Source organism: Canis lupus, chromosome 1 (assembly GCF_011100685.1).
Source record: "Canis lupus familiaris isolate Mischka breed German Shepherd chromosome 1, alternate assembly UU_Cfam_GSD_1.0, whole genome shotgun sequence".
NCBI classification, from domain to species: domain Eukaryota; kingdom Metazoa; phylum Chordata; class Mammalia; order Carnivora; family Canidae; genus Canis; species Canis lupus.
Window position 1 is genome coordinate 67,377,876 of NC_049222.1, and position 21,116 is coordinate 67,398,991.

General features: G+C 37.5%; 1 protein-coding gene across 6 annotated transcripts in view; it reads right to left on the reverse strand.

Annotated features, from left to right (window-relative positions):
* The window catches only part of PTPRK (protein tyrosine phosphatase receptor type K), a 546,322-nt gene that overhangs the window by 217,797 nt on the left and 307,409 nt on the right, over positions 1–21,116 (reverse strand). For all 6 annotated transcript variants that reach the window (XM_038526752.1, XM_038526753.1, XM_038526755.1 and 3 more), the window contains exon 7: positions 4,263–4,556. In XM_038526752.1, coding sequence (XP_038382680.1) covers positions 4,263–4,556 — 294 coding nt within the window. The remainder of the gene's footprint in view (positions 1–4,262; positions 4,557–21,116) is intronic.

Below are 21,116 nucleotides of genomic sequence, written 5' to 3' on the forward strand. Positions count from 1 at the left end.
TCAGTTGTCTGACATTAGAGAAGTCGTTTTTGCTTTGTTTTTCCTGAGTCTTAAATTCACCAGCTACAAAATTGGGAAAATAATATATCTAACTCACAGGTGTGAAAATAAAGTATCATGATAGAGTCACCTCATATGCTGATTATAAAGCAATATAATAACCAATACTTCACTATGAAAATCTACATTTCCATTTTAAAATATAACATTTACTCATTAATATACAAAAATGAAACCATTTGGATTAATTTGCTGTAAAATTATTTATTGACAGATTTCTGCCAAGAAAATGAAATTTACTACTGCCAGAAATAAAATTTCAATGACTTAATAAGCACATTAAAATGGAATAATATTTGACTTAGAAAATAGTAATAAATACACTCTTTGATTGGTACTTAGTAGTCAAAGATTGTTCCTCTGTGATACACCAAAACAAAGTAAGAATTTCTAAGAGGCAGAAAATAATCATCATTCCTTTGTTATTTTACAAAAAATTTATATCAGACACAAATACATAGCTGAGAAGTTTTTATACTTATTTTTAAGGCTTCCTGATTGTCACCATGCAGCTATTAAAATAGCTATGTCATAGCAATCAGCATTTATTCAACCATATGATATGAACACTACAACTAGAGTGTAGCATTCTCTCAGTCTTGATTAAAATGGAATGTGGAACCAGTACTCAGAGCTTCCACAAATTAATAAAGTGAGAACTTTTCCACAGGTTATTTTTGGGGTCTCAAAGGAATCGTTTCCCCAGATGGTGACAAAATTTTAGGCTTCTGAATTCACCACTGGATACTAGCTAACAACACAGTCAGCGTAAGTTGTGTTCTATTCTGTGTTACAGGACAGCAGGCTGAGGCCAGGGAGGTGCTGGTTAAGGCCGAGAGATCTTAAACTTGGGGAAAGGGGTATGGAACTTGAAGAAGGGAAGAAGATGGACATCATACTTTCTCAATCAATACTGACCCTGTATTTAGATATACAATGTTTATCAATTATATCCAACTTCTGCTTTTCAGAGATTGCTTAAAATGAACACAATATATATTTCCATAAACTTTCCCTCCATTTCTAATAATAGAACAAGATTAGTAGATATTCCTAATAAAACAGTAACCAGATTCTCTCAAATCCACAATCCACTTGAAAGTCAAAGCACTTTTCTTAAGCCATCAAACTATGCACCAAAGGCATCTCCTGTGGACATTTATAAATGAATAAACATAGGTGACAAAGACTCAAAACATGTGAAAGAAAGTTTTAAAAACAAATAGACTTTCTACAGTTGGAAGTAAAACTACAGGTGTCAGTGAGCCTGACACCATTTTATGTCACAAGGCTCACAAATTAAATGTTTCTCAAATAAAGAATTAGAAAAAAAAGAACACTATAATTCCAAATGTCAAGACATTTATAAATTTGAAAGCAACTACGAGTGTAAGTTATTTTTACTCTATCCCCTCCCACAGATATGGTTATTCTCAAAATACCTCAAAGCACTTTATAGTCATATTTTTACTTATTGCAGTCAATATGCATTCTCAACATAAGCATTCAATAGGGATAAATCAATGCTCATTAACATGCTGTTTTCATCCAGTTAATGCAGAATAACTAGCTTTAAAACACAATCTCATATACTTGCAATCTCCATTGGCTTGCACACCAATGACCGATATCGAGTAATTCCTGGTTAAACAAAAATCACATTATATTAACAACATATTGTGTGGTTCTGCTAAATTTCAAAGGTCTATTTTAACGAAAACCTTTAAAAGATAAGAAAACAGATGAGATATTTAAAAGAGAGAAGTTTGGGCACAGAAGTCAACAGTAAGTCATCAGCAAGAGCTAAATGATACAAAGAACCCAAATGTCCATCGACTGATGGATAAAGAAGATGTAGTGTATATAATGGAATATTACTCAGCCATAAACAGAATGAAATCTTACATTTTTTTAAAGATTTTAATTATTTATTCATGAGAGACACAGAGAGAGAGAGACAGAGACACAGGCAGAGGGAGAAGCAGGCTCCATGCAGGGAGCCCGATAACGGGACTCGATCGTGGGACCTTGGGGTCACGCCCTGAGCTGAAGGCAGGTGTCATACTGCTGAGCCACCCAAGGATCCCCGAAATCTTGCCCCTTGTACTGATGTGGATGTAGCTATGGAGTATTTTGCTAAGTGAAATAAGTCAGTCAGAGAAAGACAAATACCACATGATTTCAATCATATGTGGAATTTAAAAAACAAAACAAATGAACATAGGGGAAAGAAAAAAAGAGAGGCAGACCAAGAAACAGACTTTTAACAATAGAAAACAGGCTGCAGATGGCCAGAGGGGAGGTGGATGGGAGGATGGGTGAGATAGGTGATGGGGATTAAGGGGGCCCTGGTGATGAGTGCCGGGGGTTTTACGTAAGCGATAAATCACTAAATTCTACACCTGAGCCTTATATTGCACTGTGTATTTACTTGCTATAATAAGAACAAAAACAACAACAACAACAACAACAACAAAAACAAAAAACCAAACCAAACAAAAACGTGGGGAAGGAAAAAAGAAGATACTCGAACAGTAAATCACCGTTCATTATTTTAGTCGGTATATACCTTATAGATATCAAATGTAGAAAGAAAGGTCATTTTATTGGAAAACATGTGTGGGCAATATCCTCAGTAAAATGAACTCCACTGTTCATCTTTTTATGTTAACATGGGGTATTTAATTTTAGAAGACAGAGTGAGCTATCCTCCAGTTTCCACAAGGTCTCCTAATTTTCAGATTAGTTCTCTGACAAGCTGAGGTTGTGGAGGCCACGTGTCCCTCCCTCAGAAAAGTCACCTACTACAACCAGAACAACCTGCCACATAACCCAGAGTGAAAAGACTGAGTTGTACAGAAACTGTCAAAAGCAAATTGTGTGAATTAGGTTGAGCCATGGAGATGTAAACAATGTCTTCTAGGTCAAGCTGCCTATCAACCACACAATCGATGTACGATACCAAGCAGCAAATTAGTAAACTCTCTGCTGTCGAAATCTCAGACTAACAGTTGAGCAGTTAAACTCCCAGTGAGCATCTTTCAATATAAACATATAAAAATGCATGCAGGTAAACATTAATATATTAAAATTAAGCTGGATTTTAAAATATTTAAAGATGGCCGGATATCAGGTAATTTCATGGGTTTTGCTTTGATTTTAGATCAGTTCTCTTGGTGAGTAGCCCTGGAATACTGTAAAAACAAAAATACTATGAATGTCAAACACATGTTCAAGGAACAAAAGACATTTTATAGGCATTTACATGTTCATAGTTCCCTACAGTATTAGTTTTCGATTTTCAGAGCCTAAATCATTAAATGTTCAAGACACACAGACCCATGCACTAGCTCTGCAGGTGTTTTGACATAATGCTCGATGGATTTAAAAAAAAAAAAAATGGCTCTCTCGACTAAACTAAAAATCAAACTACCTTCAATAGCAAAATAAAAAATACACTAAAAAACGCACTCGAATAACTGAAACAATTAAATTCATCAGTGGCTTTTAATAAATAGCTAACAATTTCTCCCACTGTAACAATATGGCATAATTAGGAACTACGATATATATTTATGTGATAGTTTTTATTTCACTTTTCATCCTTTCTTTGTGCTTGGTCCACATGCTATTATTTACATCACTTAGTCTCAGCACGGAGAGGGCAGTTAACAAGCCTCGGTACGTCCTACAGCTGGGTTCAAGCTGCGGGTTCAAGCTGCTGAGTTCATCTTCGACGATAGGTTTTGTGAACAGTTATCCCACCAAGGCCTTGCTCATGGTAACTTTTTAATCTCTATTATCAGCTTTGGCCTCTGCACTAACCATCACAAAATGACCAAGGGAGACAATTCCCATGTAGCCAAAAGGTATGGAGCATATGCCTGAACTGCAGAAGTTTTCTCTCTCAACAGTGATAGTACCTTCACCAGCATCCATCAGAGATTTTGGACACGCAAGCTGAGCAAAACTGGTGCACGAGGAAGGATCATGGATTCATAATAATACTGAATAATAACAGAGAAACACTGCTCTTAAATAAGTCCAATTATGACACAAAGCTACAATTTACCAAGTTCAATGGGACTCTTCGTGGGACTACATCATGTGCCACATAATAAGAACATTGGATATAGCATGTATTTTAGACGTCTAATGCTTGACTCCGCCCCTAGGCAGAGTGGCCTGCTAGCCAGTCTTACCTGCACATTTGGTTCTGGTGATTAGTGGAGGTCCTGGGAGCCCTGTCCCACCTTCTCCAGGTCTCGTAAGCAGCACGCGGATCTCGTATTCCGTATCTGGATCCAAATGCCACAACTTGTAAGTTGGGGCATTGACCGCGTGCGTTTCTGTCCAGGATCCTGATGTCATCCGGTACTCCACTTCTTTCAGAATAATGGGACCATCGCCAATGATGGAGTTGGCATTCAGCTGAATCAGCAAATATGTGGGCCCCACACCTAGCAGCTGAGGAGGAGCAATAGGTCTGGGTGGTTCTACAAGAGATGAATGCGCAATCGAATTAGTTAAAAATCCAAAATACTAAAATACCTAGATATATTAATGTCTCTCAAAGCTGAAGGGTTTCATGAATAATTTACTTAGGAGCACATAATAAGTACTTAAGGAAAACCAGAACATGAGTGATCTGGAAACTACTTTTAAAGAGCAGATACTTTCACTGATGGGCTATGACCCTTTTTACCACAAGTTTTCTTTTATTAAAAACATGTTTCTCCAGGAGATAAACTTGTACAGGCACAGAAACCAAGGGGAATAAAGGGGAAATGTTTAAAGATGGATAGCTCTGATTAGCTACTAATAGAGATAGCTGATCCCTCACATTCTGGAGGTCTTAAGACCTCTTACAAATCTCCATATTAATGAATACTGTTGTAACTCTTTATTTCATTCATGAAATATGGCAAAGGAGTGTTTTTGGCTTTACTTTGTGTTTCCCTTCTGCAGAGCTCTGCAGATGAGATAAAGAGGAAGGAACAGCAAAGCTGAACTTAGAAGCCGATGCCAAGCGGTGACTTGTCTCTACACACCCACCACAGAATGTAAGAAATCGAAATTTACACCGAGGCGAAACCACAGGCACTGCGGATCACCAGCCTTTGGGAGCAGCAGGTGATAAGGCAAATGAATCAGACCTTAAACCCCAATGTCAAAGATGTACTACAACTTAATTTCGTAGACCTTAGATATTTGCTTGAAAGAAGCTTTGGCAAACATTAATGTTTGAACTTATAGAAACAATGAAAGATGAATGAGGGCCCTCAGCCTTTTTTGTTGAATTTAACAAGGATGGAGCTGAACTCGATACTGGACTTTATGGAGGACTGCGCCGCTCTAGCTCTGTCCGTGTGGCCTGTCCACGGGGAACCCCATGTCAGGAAGATGCTCCCATCACTACACTGGGGTCAGATCCTTCCTTGAATCTCAAATGACTTTAAAAGAAACTTTGTTAATGTTAACAAAGCGGTAACTGCCCAACTATTGCTTTAAAGGTTTGTGTGCTCATATGTAGAATTTGAGAAACAAACAGATGAACATATAGGAAAAGGGGGACAAAGAGAGGGGAGAAAACCATAAGAGTCTCCTAACTATAGAGAACAAACTGAGGGTTGATGGAGGGAGGTGGGCAGGGGACGGGCTAACGGGTGATGGGCACTAAGGAGGGCGCTTGTTGTGGGCCCCTGGGTGTTATACGTAAGTGATGAATCGCTAAATTCTACCCCTGAAACCAACATTACACCATATGTTAACGAACTAGAATTTAAATAAAAATGTGAAACAAAAAAAATAGGGGTAACTGTTGGCAAGGCGAGAAATATATAGTTACTTTCTATATTTTCTGTTCAATTTTCATATAAACCCAAAAATCTAAGAAATAAAGTCGGTTATTTTTTTAAAAAAATATTTGTGCATGTGTGTGTTTTAAGAACTAAAGCCGGGGACCCCTGGGAGGCTCAGCGGTTTAGCATCTGCCTTTGGCCCAGGATGTGATCCCGGGGTCCTGGGATCGAGTCCCACATCGGGCTCCCTGCATGGAGCCTACTTCCCCCTCTGCCTGTGTCTCTGCCTCTCTATCTCTGTGTCTCTCATGAATTAAATATATATATATATATATATATATATATATATATTAAAAAAATTCCTTCCTATAATTTGCTTTAGCTTTTTTTTTTTTAAGATTTTATTTATTTATTCATGAGAGACACACGGAGAGAGAGAGAGAGGCAGAGACACAGACAGAGGGAGAAGCAGGCTCCCCACAGGGAGCCCCATGCGGGACTTGATCCCAAGACCCCGAGGTCATGACTGAGCTGAAGGCAGACACCCAACTGCTGAGCTACCCAAGTGTCCCTAAATTTTATTTTAAGTAATCTCTACACCCAACGTGGGGCTCAAACTCACAAGCCCAAGATCAAGAGTCACTCCACTAACATGAGCCAGCCAGGTGCCCCAAAGGAGGGCTATTAAACACAAGCACACACTGCTTCCTCCTTTCCTTCAGTAGGGATGGACTGGAGAAGATACAGAGAGAAGGAAGTTATTTATAAAAGGACAGCCAATATCATTCAAACTGGATTTTTTATTTTAATGGCAACACATGCTTGGACTAATATACATTCCAAAAAAAAAACAAAACAAACAAAAAAAAAAACCCTCATAGACAGGTTTTACCTTCTGGTACAGGTTTTTTTTTTTTTTTTTTTTTTTTTTTTTTTAATGATAGTCACACACAGAGAGAGAGGCAGAGACACAGGCAGAGGGAGAAGCAGGCTCCATGCACTGGGAGCCCGATCCCGGGTCCTCAGGATCACGCCCTGGGCCAAAGGCAGGTGCTAAACTGCTGCGCCACCCAGGGATCCCCTCTGGCACAGGTTTAAAGGAAGCAAGGGTTTTCAGCTGTAGCCCAGGATTTCCTTTCAAACCCTAAGAGTAAAACAAGTATAGTTTCCATTTTATGAACCTCTGAACTACAAATATCTCTAACATAAGGAATAAGACCAGCTGGACGAGATCTCTGCATACTAAAGTCAATTTCAATAGTGTTCCTCCAAAATTCATATGACAAATATTTACTGAGTGACCACTAATTGCTAGTCTGTTCTCTATATACTGGTTATTCATATACTATGGCAAGGGAGACATCGTAACAACATATCAACAAATTCATTTTTTGGAAGTGAGAATTATGTAGAAAACAGCATTTTATGGTGAGAGATGGTAGCTACTCTTGTGGTGAGCACAGGATAAAGTGTAGTGTAGACTTGTGGAATTGCTCTTTTGTGCACCTGAAACTAATAAAACATCGTGTGGCAACGATACTCAGATAAAAATTAAAATTAAAAAATAATAATAACATTATAATAATTGAGTAACATCAATTTTTTTTCTATCCAAAATCATTTGAAGCATATTGTTAGTCCCATCAGTAATTATAGCTCATTATGGCAATAGCTTTCAAACTAGTTATCAGTAAAACCATAAGAGCTTGTACTTCACTATGCTCATGTTTAAAATGAAAACAAAACTAAGATTATATAAGATAATGTATGTACTATGGAAAATCTACACGTAGAATGATTTCTCTTTCTATGAAAAAGTAGTTTTTAACACCCAGTTTACAAACTTTACAAAATAATCTGTTCTTGATGGTCTAAAGATTACTTCAACAATACAGGGTCAAAATTGTGTAGAGGGTGAAGCATTCTGATCTTCACAACTGATTTCAATTGAGAAGTTATAACATGAAAAGTTTAAACAAAACCAAAATAGTGGGGATCCCTGAGTGGCTTAGCGGTTGAGCGCCCGCCTTCGGCTCACGGTGTGATCCTGGAGACCTGGATCTAGTCCCCTGTCGGGCTCCCTGCATGGAGCCTGCTTCTCCCTCTACCTGTGTCTCTGCCTCTCTCTTTCTCTCTCTCTGTCTCTTATGAATAAATAGATAAAATTTAAAAAAAAAACAAAATAGTTAGAATTTTCCTTTATCTGCTAAAGAATGACAAAACTAGACATTTCCTATCGTGGAATTTTACCAACTAACCACTTTTATATTTCAAGTTTACAAAAGTCTTAGTAGACAGAAAGAGAAAGTTGATGTATTTTTCCAAACCTTATACTCAAAGGAAACTGAATAAAGAAATGAGCATAATAGAAGAAATGCAAATATCTTCCCAGACTATCTAAATGTTGCACATATTTTAAGAAGCAGTCTGTATTTTGCGAATAAACTGAGTTGCCTCATATGTGCAATGTTTGTTTTCATTCCAGATGGCTCATATACTGACTAATTTAAGTAGTAAATGAAGTTAAATCCATAGCCTAGTGGGGTTCTAACCCAGAGCCTCAAGGCCTCACACACATCACAGCAGAACCACAACCAGAAGAGGTCTCGTATTTAACATGATGGAGTGATTTGTCAAACGAATTATGAATAGCAAACCTTGGTTACTCTATAAATTTACGAGTATTCAGAAACCTGAACTAATAGCTGTATGCTGAAGGATTAATCTCAGCCACCAAAACTGCCCGCCGTTGCTGTGGAAAATAAGAAGCGAACGAGGAAGGAGAGCAGAAGGAAGAGAAGGAGAGGGAAAAAGCTACAACAAAACATATTGATAGAAACAAATGAAAAAGTGAAGTGTAGTATTTCTTCTGCCATTTCTGTCCATTAAGGAAATGACACCTAAGAGAAAATGAAATTTGAAGTCAGGAGATTCTAATTTCACGAAATGCACACGTGAATAGCTGGGTAAATACGAATGTGTTATTTAACTCCCTGACATTACAGTTTCTTCATTGGTAAACCGGGTATTACTCTAAGAAGTGCTAAAGACTTTACATTTCTAAACGTGTCAACAAGCCCCATATTTGCTGTTATTCTGCTTTGTTTTTCCAGAGAGCATATAAATTTTAAAACCCAAAATTAATATTCATCACTAGTGTTTTGTGTACATGAAGAAATGAGTTTGATGTAATCAGGTGCTTAGCCTGAAGAAGGGTAATAATTCACTCTGATTAGTTTTACATCTCACTTGCTATGGTCAAATAAACAAAAGGGCAAGTCCAGTTGTCAAAGCAGTCGCTCAAACTTGGGACCGTGACAATGTTCAGAGAGGCTCGGAAGCATATAGCTTGATTAACAGCACGACTAGACGTGAAATCTAGCATTAAGGAGACTAGTATACCACTACATACTAAATTTTTTATGTTGGAAGTAAAAAGTAGCCTCATATTAGCATACGTATTTTGTTTCTAGGCCCTTGAGAACAAGGAGACTTATTTATAAAATCTCTATTCATTTCAATAAATTATGCATGAATTTTAATCAGCCAGCAAATGAACAAGTAATTGTTCTGCAGCAATATTAATATTCTTCATAACTTAATACACTATCAGACCCAGAGGTGTGGTGCAAATAAATCCCAGCTGTACACTAGGTATCAGCTAAAGCATGCAATCCCCAAAATACAGGATAAACTTTGCCAATGTTACCAATTAACTTTCAATTAATGACTTAAATTCATTATTCTAGATCTAAACCTATTATACAATCGTAATTGTACATTCAAATTGCTTTATTTATTTTATTTCCGATAATTTCAAAAAGTGCCTTGAAATCAAGATAAGTCATTATGAAACTATATCCTCATCCAATTATTCCTATTACAATGCTCTTTTGCAAACATATGTGTCACTTATTAACATTTGGTTAATTAATAAAATGCAGAATCAGAAATAGAAGCCATAAAGCTTGAAAAATGTCAGTTAACGAAGTAAACATCAAGGCAAATGGCACTTCTACATTCATTCCCAAATAAATAAATCGAAAACCTCTCAATCCTATCACTTTCCAAACTGTTTTATTTACTTGTCAAAGAAGGCTTGACCAAAAGTATCCAGAGATTAGCACCCTCACCATAAAAGCAAGTGGCGGCACTGCACTTGTCCCTTTCGGCCACTGTAACAAATACCAACACCCAGACAGCTTAAAACAACAGAAATTTATTCTCTCATAGTTCTGGAGGCCAGGTATTCAAAATCAGTAACGTTGGGTCAAAATCCAGGTGGCACCAGGCCACACCTCCTCCAGGTGACCAGGGAAGAATCAGTTCCTTTCCTTTTCCAACACTTGCTGGCTTTGGGTACTCATTTCATGGCTTGGGGCCACATCACTCCAATCTCTTTGCTCATCCTGCCTTCTCCTCTTTGCCCTGTTGTCAAATCTCCCTCAACCTCCCATTTCAGACCACTTGTGGTTGCATTTAGGGTCCACAATGATAACCATGTCTTCCCATATCAAGACCCCTGACTTAATCACATCCTCAAAGACCATTTCTCCAGGTAAGACAATTGCCATGGGTTCCAAGGATGAGGACCCGCGATCTTCGGGGCCATTTCTCAGCCCGTCCCAGACACGTACTAGGATCTCAGCCTCCTTCCTCAGAAACAGCTCACCTCTACCTTTTCTCCAGTTGTTAAGAAGCTCATGAGCAGAAAATACTTCTCCTGCGAGAGTTTCATAGTGAGGTTCAGAGCAGTGGGAGTTCTACAGAGCAAATAGTTTATCTACACTTTTTTTTGCTATTCATATTTCTAAGGGAATAAAAATAAAGATGAATATTATTACTTCGAATGGCTGCGGGAGTCAATGTTGCCCTACCATCTCCAAATTCCTGTAAAAATCAATATTAGACTGTTTGCCTTGGAGATAGAGATTTTATTTACTATCACATATTTCCTTAAATGAATGGATCACTTCAAAATCTATGTTATTCTATTTCTTTATCTTTCCTCTCTTTAAAATTCTGGACCAGTTCCAGTTAAAAAAGAAAATTCAGTAGTTGATGCTTCACATTGTTTCATTTTCTTCCTCATCAGCTATTAAATGCTGAAGTAAAGACCATAGAGACTGTGAACATGAAGAATGACATCAGGGCACCAGATACCTCAAGCACTTATTTATCAGCTACCTTATAATAATTATCAATTGTTTCAAATTATGCCCTAAAAGGATAACAATATAATTGAAAGGTACTGGAGTGCTTCAAGAAACTCAAAATAGTTAACATGGATGAATAAGAAGATGACCTTTCTTCCCATAAGAAATGGAGAGCAAGGTATGGACAATTAGCAGCGTTTTCTTTGGGCATCTAATATCATATGGATGACAACATACTTTGTTTCACTTTTCCTTAGATGTTGAAACATGAAGTACACATTTGAAAATTTTCAGATTCAGGGAACAAGGTTTCTCCTGGACCCCCATTTCATGAACTGTAATGCAGACCTATTTACAAGAGGAGTAATAGTTCTTTCATGGTTTTTCCACTCCATGATTTCTCAGATACTTCAGATTTCCAGTCCTAATAAATTCCTTAATGAGCCAAATACCTCTCCATTCACTCTTCTGGCTATTATCTCATATTTTTTGCTCGTATCAATGATGCAATTAGTAAGTTCTATATATTACCTTTCAGATTAATTACTACTTTATGTTTACAATTTGTGCACTGATGGATTTTTTTAAGCAAAATAATCTTAAAATGTAATATATTGAAGAACTTTTTTAAATCCAACAATCTGATTGTTAAGACACTTTTTTTCCAAATCATATCATTCAGGAAGCTCCTAAGCTTGACCTGGTCAAATAAAGCTAATACTGGGACATCACACAGTTTGGATGTTGTTACACCTTAGGTTCCGATGCCAGCACCTGGACCAAACATCAGTGAAAAGGAGCGACTGTCATCTATTATCATCTCCACGAAAATCAGATGAGTGCTAGCATGTAGTTGCCATAGATTATGGAAAGAGTGTGTACTGTGACCCACTGCCCATACGTACAATATTTCACATGCAAAAAAACTTCTGGGAACCATGAAGTAATAAATACACATGATTTCTGTTAAGTATATAGAAATACTTTAAAGTGAGAAAAAATTTCAACTGGATAGCAAAGCTCTCAGTGATGTATATGTTTGTTTATGCTAGGTATATTTTAAAGATTTATTTATTTATTGGGCAAGGGAAGAGCCCAGTGGGGAGGGCCAGAGGGAGAGAGAAACTCAAGCAGACTCTACACCAAGGGAAAAGCCCCACTCAGGGCTTGATCCCATCACCCCAAGAGCACGACAGGAGCTGAAACCAAGAGTCAGTGGCCCAACCAACTGTGCCATGCAGGTGCCCCTATGTTATGCATTTTTAATTGCTTAAGTTAAAAACTTTTTTTAAAGATTTTATTTATTTGAAGTAGAGTGTGAGAGAGAGTATGAATAGGGGGCAGAGGGAGAGGAAGCGAGTCTCAAGCAGACTCCCCATTGAGCAGAGAGCCCCATGCCGGGGCTCCATCCCAGGACCCTGAGATCATGACTTGAGCCCAAGGCAGACGCTTAACTGTCTGAGCCACCCACACGCCCAGTATGTATTTTTTTTTCCAGTATGTATTTTTAATCACAAATAATTATGTAGAGCTAAACAAGAGTTTCTTCATTCCCTCCCAATGGCTCTTCCTTAAAGGCAGTTGCTCAATGATTAAAGAGTGGTAATGGCTTTGAGTGGGCTGAGAAAGGATTACTTAAGATTACGAAATGCACAGGATAGTCCTATAAAATGAATTTTCTAGTCCAACAGCCTCCTCTAGAGAAACATCACACCGTAAGCAATGTCCATGGCTTATGCTTACCTAAAATTCTATCACATTTCCATTTCTCAAAAGAACAATGGAGCAGAATTTTGAAGAAGAGGTTGAAAACCCTGAACAGGTGACCATGTATTCACATAGGCTTGACCACGGTTGGCGAGGAACAGTTAGATGGCATTTGACTACACAGCAGGCTTACAGGCAAGTGAACTGATAATGTTTTTGGAAAACAATCTACCAATACAATATCACGAAATAAAGATGTGTTTAAAGAGTGAAGTAATCCCACTTCTGGGAATTTAGTGTAAGAGGATAATTTACATCTCTGTTTAGACGAGCAAAAAAGCAAACAATCAAAATATTCAACAATAGGAAAATAGAGACACAAATTATGGTTCAATAATTATCTGTTCAATAGAACTTCACACAAACTTCAAGGACTCAAGTTGTTAAATTCATAGAACAATTGTTGGGGGATATTTAAATATTTAAGTCTATTAGAGCTTACATTTTAAAAAGTAAAAAAATATATATCTCTAAGGTAAAAAAGAAAAAGAAAAAAGAAAACCAGCAACCATCGCCACCAGAAGGAAATACACCAAAAAGCTACTAGCAGTGACTGGGGAACTTTGAGACCATGAATGATTTTACCTTTTCTTTTATCTCTGCTTTCAAATAAAATTTGTAATGTGCTAACAAAACTTTCACATCATTACATTCTCAGTATTTATCAGTATCTAACAAAGTTCAATAATATTATAGGAGAATGAATGGCTGGCTAAATTACACCTTGAGGAAAAGAAAAAGCTGTCACTGTAAGAAAAAGTAAACCTACATAAATTCTATCTACCCCATACAAGAAAATGCAGACTATGACTTCCGTGTGTGAGCCATCATCTGGGGTGACAAGAGTAAAACTTTGGGTATTTGTTTACTAATTTGTTTTCAGATGATGAAATTAAGTCCTCAAAAATATACGATTTACCACCTTGAGCTCTGAACCATGTAGGTGGCAGATTACTCTGACATTGATACACAGCACCTACAAAATGTTACTATTTAATTAAAGGAGTTAGTTGACTGGAACAAAAGAACATTTTCTAAGCAATTGCTTAGTAACCAAGTGGCATCAAATGATTTATCCAGCTTGTAAAAAGGGGTGTGGGGGGGATATGCTCAGCTACAAACATGTAATAATTCTTAGCCTTTCAGTCAAATTAATCAATAAATTTTTAAAGGATTTTTCTTGTGAAGAAAAAGTACTTCTATATATTAAACATCTGAATACATAATCCCATTTAGAAATGCTATCAAAATATGCAATTGCACTAATATCAGAATACACTAATAAGTTGAATTTCTTGAACAAAATTTAATTCGGGGTAGGAAAATTCTGAAACTAAATGTGTCACTCTTAATATTAAACAGCTATTTTGTCTTTCAATTCCTGTGTGATATGTATTCTTTTTTTTTTTTTTTTAAACTGCAAGATCTGTAGAATTACAGTATTTAATCTCAATGACATGGCTCTTTCCTGCTGCCTAAGTGCTGAAATAAGAAGAATCATTTCAGCAACGAAACTGCAAGTTTTGCATACTGAATTTTATCTCCTATGCATTACCACGGCATTTTATTCATCTTGATTTGAAAACACTGCTGCAATAACTTTATTACCTGCTTGAAATCAAAAGGCACAGCAGCAGCACACTATTTAAGATCTGCCAGCAGAAAGTAAAAATAAGGTTAAGTTCATATTTAACGGATATGAAAAGGCAGAGGGATTTTGAAAAGTGAAGTTTATCTGCCTTTAAACCCACGTAATCTAACTGCAAGATAACTGAATTTTTCTCTTATTGTCCAAAAACCAGACTCTGCCTCGTTAATATCTATGCAATGAACTGGTTTAGAATCATGAATTATTGCAATGATTTAACAACTTTACAAAAGCCTCCTTCAGTCCCGTAATACACATGGCAGCAAACCACCTATGGTATGATAAATATTAGGGATCCCCTTGATTGAGTCAGTAGCCGATACAAAAGATTTCTTACGGCCACTGAATCCCTTATTTCAGCTTGGTCAGAGTTAAAACTGTTCACGCATTTAGAGGAAAGAACATCCACTCTTTGATTCCAAGAATAACGATCAGGTAAGTAGTAAAACTGGAAAAGTGTTCAACTCTGTTTGGTTCCCTCAAGTCTAGGGCCATAAATAGATGGTAATCATATCACCAGTTCATCAGTCCCCTTTATGAGGTAGAAGAATAATATACATACATACATATTTTTAAGAGACAGGAGGGGAATTGCATCTGTCAATGACAATAACATGGTAAATATGCTTAGGTCATACAAGCTGTTATTCCACTCCAGGTGATAGGCCAAAGGATTTAGAGTAATACCATTTATATTCATTTCACATTAATAAGCACTAAGACACAATGGCTGACTCCGTAAGCCAAGAGGTAGCAATTAAAAGAAAAAAAAAACTCCATTGCATTATCTCCATGTGGAGATGATGATATTTCTATCTACACACAAAGGTACACACATGTATCTATGTATATGTACATGTACATGCAATCTGCTTAATGTAATCAAGGCAAAAAAACAGTACTAATTAAAAATATCCTGACTCTTCCACAACTAGAATATAAAACACTGGAAAATCTCTTGAGCCTAAATTCTAAATTTTAAGGTATTTTAACACTATGCAATTTTCCAACATTTAATTGTAACCAAACACAATCTATGTTTGCCAGTGTGATCCCTAGGTCTAAATACTCTGTTGCATTGACTCTTATAATACGTAATAAGCACATGTTCACTATGAATATGTACTTTGTAATTATTCCAAGTCAATTCAAAACAATGCATGGAGTTTTTATGTGCATGTAGCCAGCAACAGATGGCCATGCAACTAATGATGTAGCACAGTAATGGTATCAGGAGACATAATTCAAGGATCCTGGTTCCCAGGCATGTAAAATCCAAGATTTTACTGACCCCGAGTTAATCAGGAAAACTATTATTTACCTGTTATTTCTACACAACTCTTCAGGGTACAGAACGGCCATCTTTCAGCTAGGCATATCCCTCTATGTACACAAGTGATAGATTTATTTTTTTTATGAAAAATAATTTGTGATGACATAGTATAAACAAATGAGTAAGACTTCAGTCACATAGATACCGCCTCTAGATAATAGGCTTCATATACACACTACTAACTGCAGAACAGTCATAATTTTGGATGCTTTTCTGTTCAAAAAGCATAAATCTTTGGAGACTTTCAAGATCTTCCAAGCAAAGAAAGTGTGCCATCAGCTTAAACAGATGCTACTCAGTTTTATAATGTAAAGATTTGCAATATAGACTTATTTCAAAGGACAAATTATGTAACTTAGCAATTATAGAGCATTTCCTCCACTTTGAGATAAAACAATACAAAAAAACAATTCTATGTCCTATTGAGTTAGAGGTCAAGAACTTTTAATGTGAACAGAGTTCAGAAGACGCAGTCAGTGGGACCAGATCAATCGTCCCTGATGGTGACTAGGTAAGAGTCAGGCAATCCCAACCAGGGTTTAGAGGACAGATTTCTGTGCATTTCTACTTAAGTCTTTGAACTAAGAAAAGCAGGTTTCCATGGGTAACTTGAGAGTCAACAGGTATAATGATGAAAAAAAGGCAATGCTGTAAAAATAGAGCCATCAATGTGGTCACTGTAATTACAAGGACTTGTGAACACCTATTTTAATCATAGAGCTCTATTAGCCTTCCTTGAGGGGACAAAATGCCTGTCTCCCATAGTTAAAGTGCCATCAAAAATAAAATCACCACACCTAGTTTTATAATCAAATGGAAATAGGTAGACAAGAATAATTATAGACCTGTCTGATAAAATAACAAGACATTTAACCATGTAAATGGTTACCAGCCAAAAGACATTTTACACTGCTGCAACAGCTCAACCGGAAAGAGACCTTTGATTTTCATTCCCTTAGACCACCCCTATGTCCACACTATAATGAGGGTACCTAGATGTTGAGAATATCAAAATAAATTATACTATATAAAACATAAAGCACTGGAAGGCAGCCCAAGTCGTGAACCACCAATGCACAGAGAGAGAAAGTTTCCAGAATAGTAAAATGAAGTGTGTCAAGACCATAAGTAACACAATTATACAGCTAAGGGACTGGGCTCTTCTTTAGCAGCTACTGCTGCTAAATGGCAAGAAATCTCACTATTCTACTCTGACTAAATATCATGCCTTTTAAAAAGAAGGACACGAAATGGCTACTGACCTAGACTGTTCATATATTCTTTCTGTGAACTTCAAATTTTCCATCCTTCTGCAACATTAGCCAGATCAACTGAAAACTTGCTAGGGGAAAAAAATAATGCGTAAAATGTGCATTTCATGGACATTGAAGAATCTTGTAAACAGTACTTTCATCAGTGGACTAAAGATAACTAAGAATTGGCTAAGGAAATCTTTAAGTATTATAAAGAGGAGAAAAAAGTACCATGCTTCTTTGGCATCCATTTTTATAAAATAACACACTTATAGAAGTTGGTAACTGAGACATCTCCATATTGTACCTGAAGGGCATCATTTCTTGTTCCAAAGCCATATACTTTTATTTTCAAATATGTATGTTTTGCCTACATTCAAGAGTTTAAGAGTTTGACATTGGGCAAACATCAAGAAGATTAGTTTAGAAAGTAACCATAGAGGTATACCAGATGTATCACTGCTATAAGGCATAATGGTGTGTTGTAAATGTAGAAACACTAATTTGGGTCTAGATTTTTTATTTTTTAATTTATTCATGAGAGAGAGAGAGAAAGAGAGAGAGAGAGAGAGGCAGAGACATAGGTAGAGGGAGAAGCAGACCCCCTACGGGGAGCCTGATGCAGGATTCAATCCCAGGATCCTGGGATCATGACCTAAGCCAAAGGCAGACGCTCAACCACTGAGTCACCTGGGCATCCCTTTTTTTTTAATGATTTTTTTTTTTTTTATGTTTTAAGAGACAGAGCATTAACAGGGTGGTGGGGGTTGGGGACTGAGGGAGAGAGAATCTTTTTCTTTCTTTTTAAGATTTATTTTATTATTTATTTTTGGGAGAGAGGCAGAGGGAAAGGATCTTAAATAGACTCTGTGCTGAGCATGGGATCCCAGGGCTAGATCCCACGACACTGAAGTCACGAACCCAGGAGAAATCAAGAGTGGAACGCTCACCCTACTGAGCCACTCAGGCACTGCACAGAGAGACAATCGTCAGCAGGCTCCATGCCCAGAGCAGAGCACAAGGTGGGGCTCAATGTGGGGCTTGATCTGACCATACTGGACTGTGACCTGAGCTAAAAATCAAAAGTCCAACACTTAACCAACTGAGCCACCAGGTTCCCAGGCCTGGATATTTTTAATATTGTTTCAAAAGTTAGTTTATTTCAATATATAAATGTACATAATATTAAATACCTACTCTACGGATTGTGATTTTAAATGCTCTTTATAAATTTAAGTGGCAACTATGTGGTGAGGAAAAGGACAACGGTGAAGCCTGCATTCCCTAAGCCATGGTCCTAGCAACTTTTCTTGAAAGAGATTTATTTCTACTTTATTCTCTCTCTTTAGAGATGCCAGGGACAGCGGTTACCCTGGGGGGTTGGGGGTGAGGCTGGCTTCTGCGGGGCTGGTGGCATTTTTTTTTTTTTTTTTTTTTTAAGATTTGGCTGTTTATTGGTTGGGGGCAGGGGGACATTCACGCCTCTGCACATGAGCAGGGGGAGGAGCAGAGAGAAATCCAGAAGCAGATTCCCACTGAGCACAGAGCCAGGTGCAGGGCTCAATCCTAGGACCCCGAGATCATGACCTGAGCGGAAGCCAAGAGTCAGAAGTTCAACTGACTGAGCCACCCCGGTGTCCCAACATTCTACTTCTTGATATGGATGCGAGTATACGTAGTTTGTGAAAATTCATCAAGCTATACATTTATCAAACTATATTGTTTAGTGTACAGTGTTCTGTATGTCTTATTATACTTAAATAAGAAATTAAAACACAGATAAGGAGAAAGATAACTGCGTATCTAACTGGTCCAAATCTCCTATTTGCAAACTCACCCCCAGCACACAACTCAGAGATCATTAACACAATGTGAATCTCATCCTGAGATTTAAAATTTTAAGTCAGTATTTATGGTAAAATTCAATTTAGTCCAAGTTTCTCTTGAAAATACGTAATCACTGGGAAAAAAAAAACTAATACATATGTTTTTCCTTCTACACTTTAGTGCATCAGCTCTTTTGACTTCTAAAATTTTAGAATATCTGTCTTCCAAAGAAAAAGAGGAATGTCCATCTGCAAAAGTTTGGGCATTAAAATATTCCAGCCTTTAAGATGGGTCAAACACATCATGAAGGGAGTAACTGAGTTAACAGTCACCTTTGCATATTAAGTATATTTAATGAATATGTTAAGTATATCACTCCATCATATAAGGCATCCAGTAAATTCACTTTCTGCTTTGTAGCTGTAAGTTCTTGAGAATGATTTGAACTCATTTATATATGAATATTATTTTTGCACAGTTCATACATTTTCCACAGCATCTCTCCATTATCATCTCCTGTAACTTAACATTATTCTGGAATCACACCAGTTTTAGGTCATCATTAGTGTCTTGACAGTATTTAAACCTGGATGGCATTGCCACTGTCCGTTCACAGAAAACACTCTGTGAGTTCATCCAATACCATTTCTCTAGATTTTAACTCAGGTGGCAAGCACAGAAACGGAGCCACTCTGCAAGCAAGTTGTGTGAAAAGGGGAACTTGGCCCATGATTTGACTTTCCACATAGAGTTTGAGCACATCCCTACCTTGGATATAAAAATAGACTAAGTGGAGGAGAGAACTTCCTCCAGAGCAGACACTGAAAGTTTTCTAATCCTATTACAACCAAGCTGAAAATAATAAAGGTAACCTGCAAAGAAAGGAAAATGAAAATAAAAAATAAGCCAGAGAGTCTGAGATTTTCATGAGACTTGATCAGAGATGGCTGGACCACAGCAAAGCCTATCGTGCTAAGTGCCATCCGGGAGACGGTCTGAAGCTGTTTAATATTCAGATGAAATTAATATTAAGTACAGATGGACTTTCTTTGATTACCAAACACTGTGAGACGAGCAAGAGGATAGGTTACTGAACCCTGAACGATTCCCATCCCCCCAAATCAGGGAGGCTTTGAAATCCAAATCACCATGTATTATTAAAGACATGTTAAATATTTCCAAAGTTTTTGTGCAGATACAGAAGCAATGCATTATTCTTGGTATAAAATCCAAGAAGAAAAAAAAAATCCAAGAAGAATGCCCAGGGAAAAGGGGAGGAAGAAGGCAGCAGGAATATTGGAATAGTTTCTTGGCTTTTCAAAACCACTCAGGTGCCAGCCGTCTAGATTCTAACAAAACCTTGGTAGGCTTGCTGGAATCTAAGTCGAGTGGGCACGTACACTGGTTTGTGTGTGCACATTTCTGTTAGCAGGTCAGAATCTGGGAAAGGGACCTGTGGGTATCACAGTTTTTGAAAGATCCCATATTTGATTTAAAGAGGGTTATACCTCTCCTGCTCCTCTATTGAGAGCCCCAGCTTAAAAAAAAAAAAAAAAAGGTAGGTTCTATAAAATACATACATACATACATACATACATACATACATACATACAAATAAAGTGGTGGGTTATAGCTACACTACGTTTTGTCAGGGGAGGATGTAGTTAAAAACAGTAGGCAAGCTGAGGCACCTGGGGGGCTCATCAGATGAGCATCTGCCTTCAGCTGAGGTTGTGACCCCAGGGTCCCGGGATCGAGTCCCACATCAGGCTCCCTGCAGGGAGCCTGCTTCTCCCTCTGCCTGGGTCTCTGCCTCTCTCTGTGTGTCTCTCATGAATAAATATAGAAAATCATTTTTTTAAAAAGCCAAGCAACTTAAAGCAAACGCACTATTGCTAAAATGACAACTGAGTAATCCCAGTCACGTAGCAGTTAGAATGACTGACACTTAAGAAAACCCACCAATCTACCCAAATCTTGCTTCAAGTAGTATTTTTCTGAATGCTACTATGTAAATGCAGTTACGTGGTGAAGGAAAGAGCATGAGCTCTAGAGTCAGACTTGGGTTACAGGCCCTTAGAGCCACATGGTCTGAGCAGCCTTGCCTACCAGCCTCAGGTCTCCTGGGGGTACAATGGGGATATGAAGAGTCGTCAGGGAACTAGAGATACTTCTCTAGTGTATCTGGTGTATCTATCTAGTGTATCTAGTATAATGTATGTAACCTTCTCTAACAGCACCTAGCACACTGTAGAGGTACTATAATGAGTG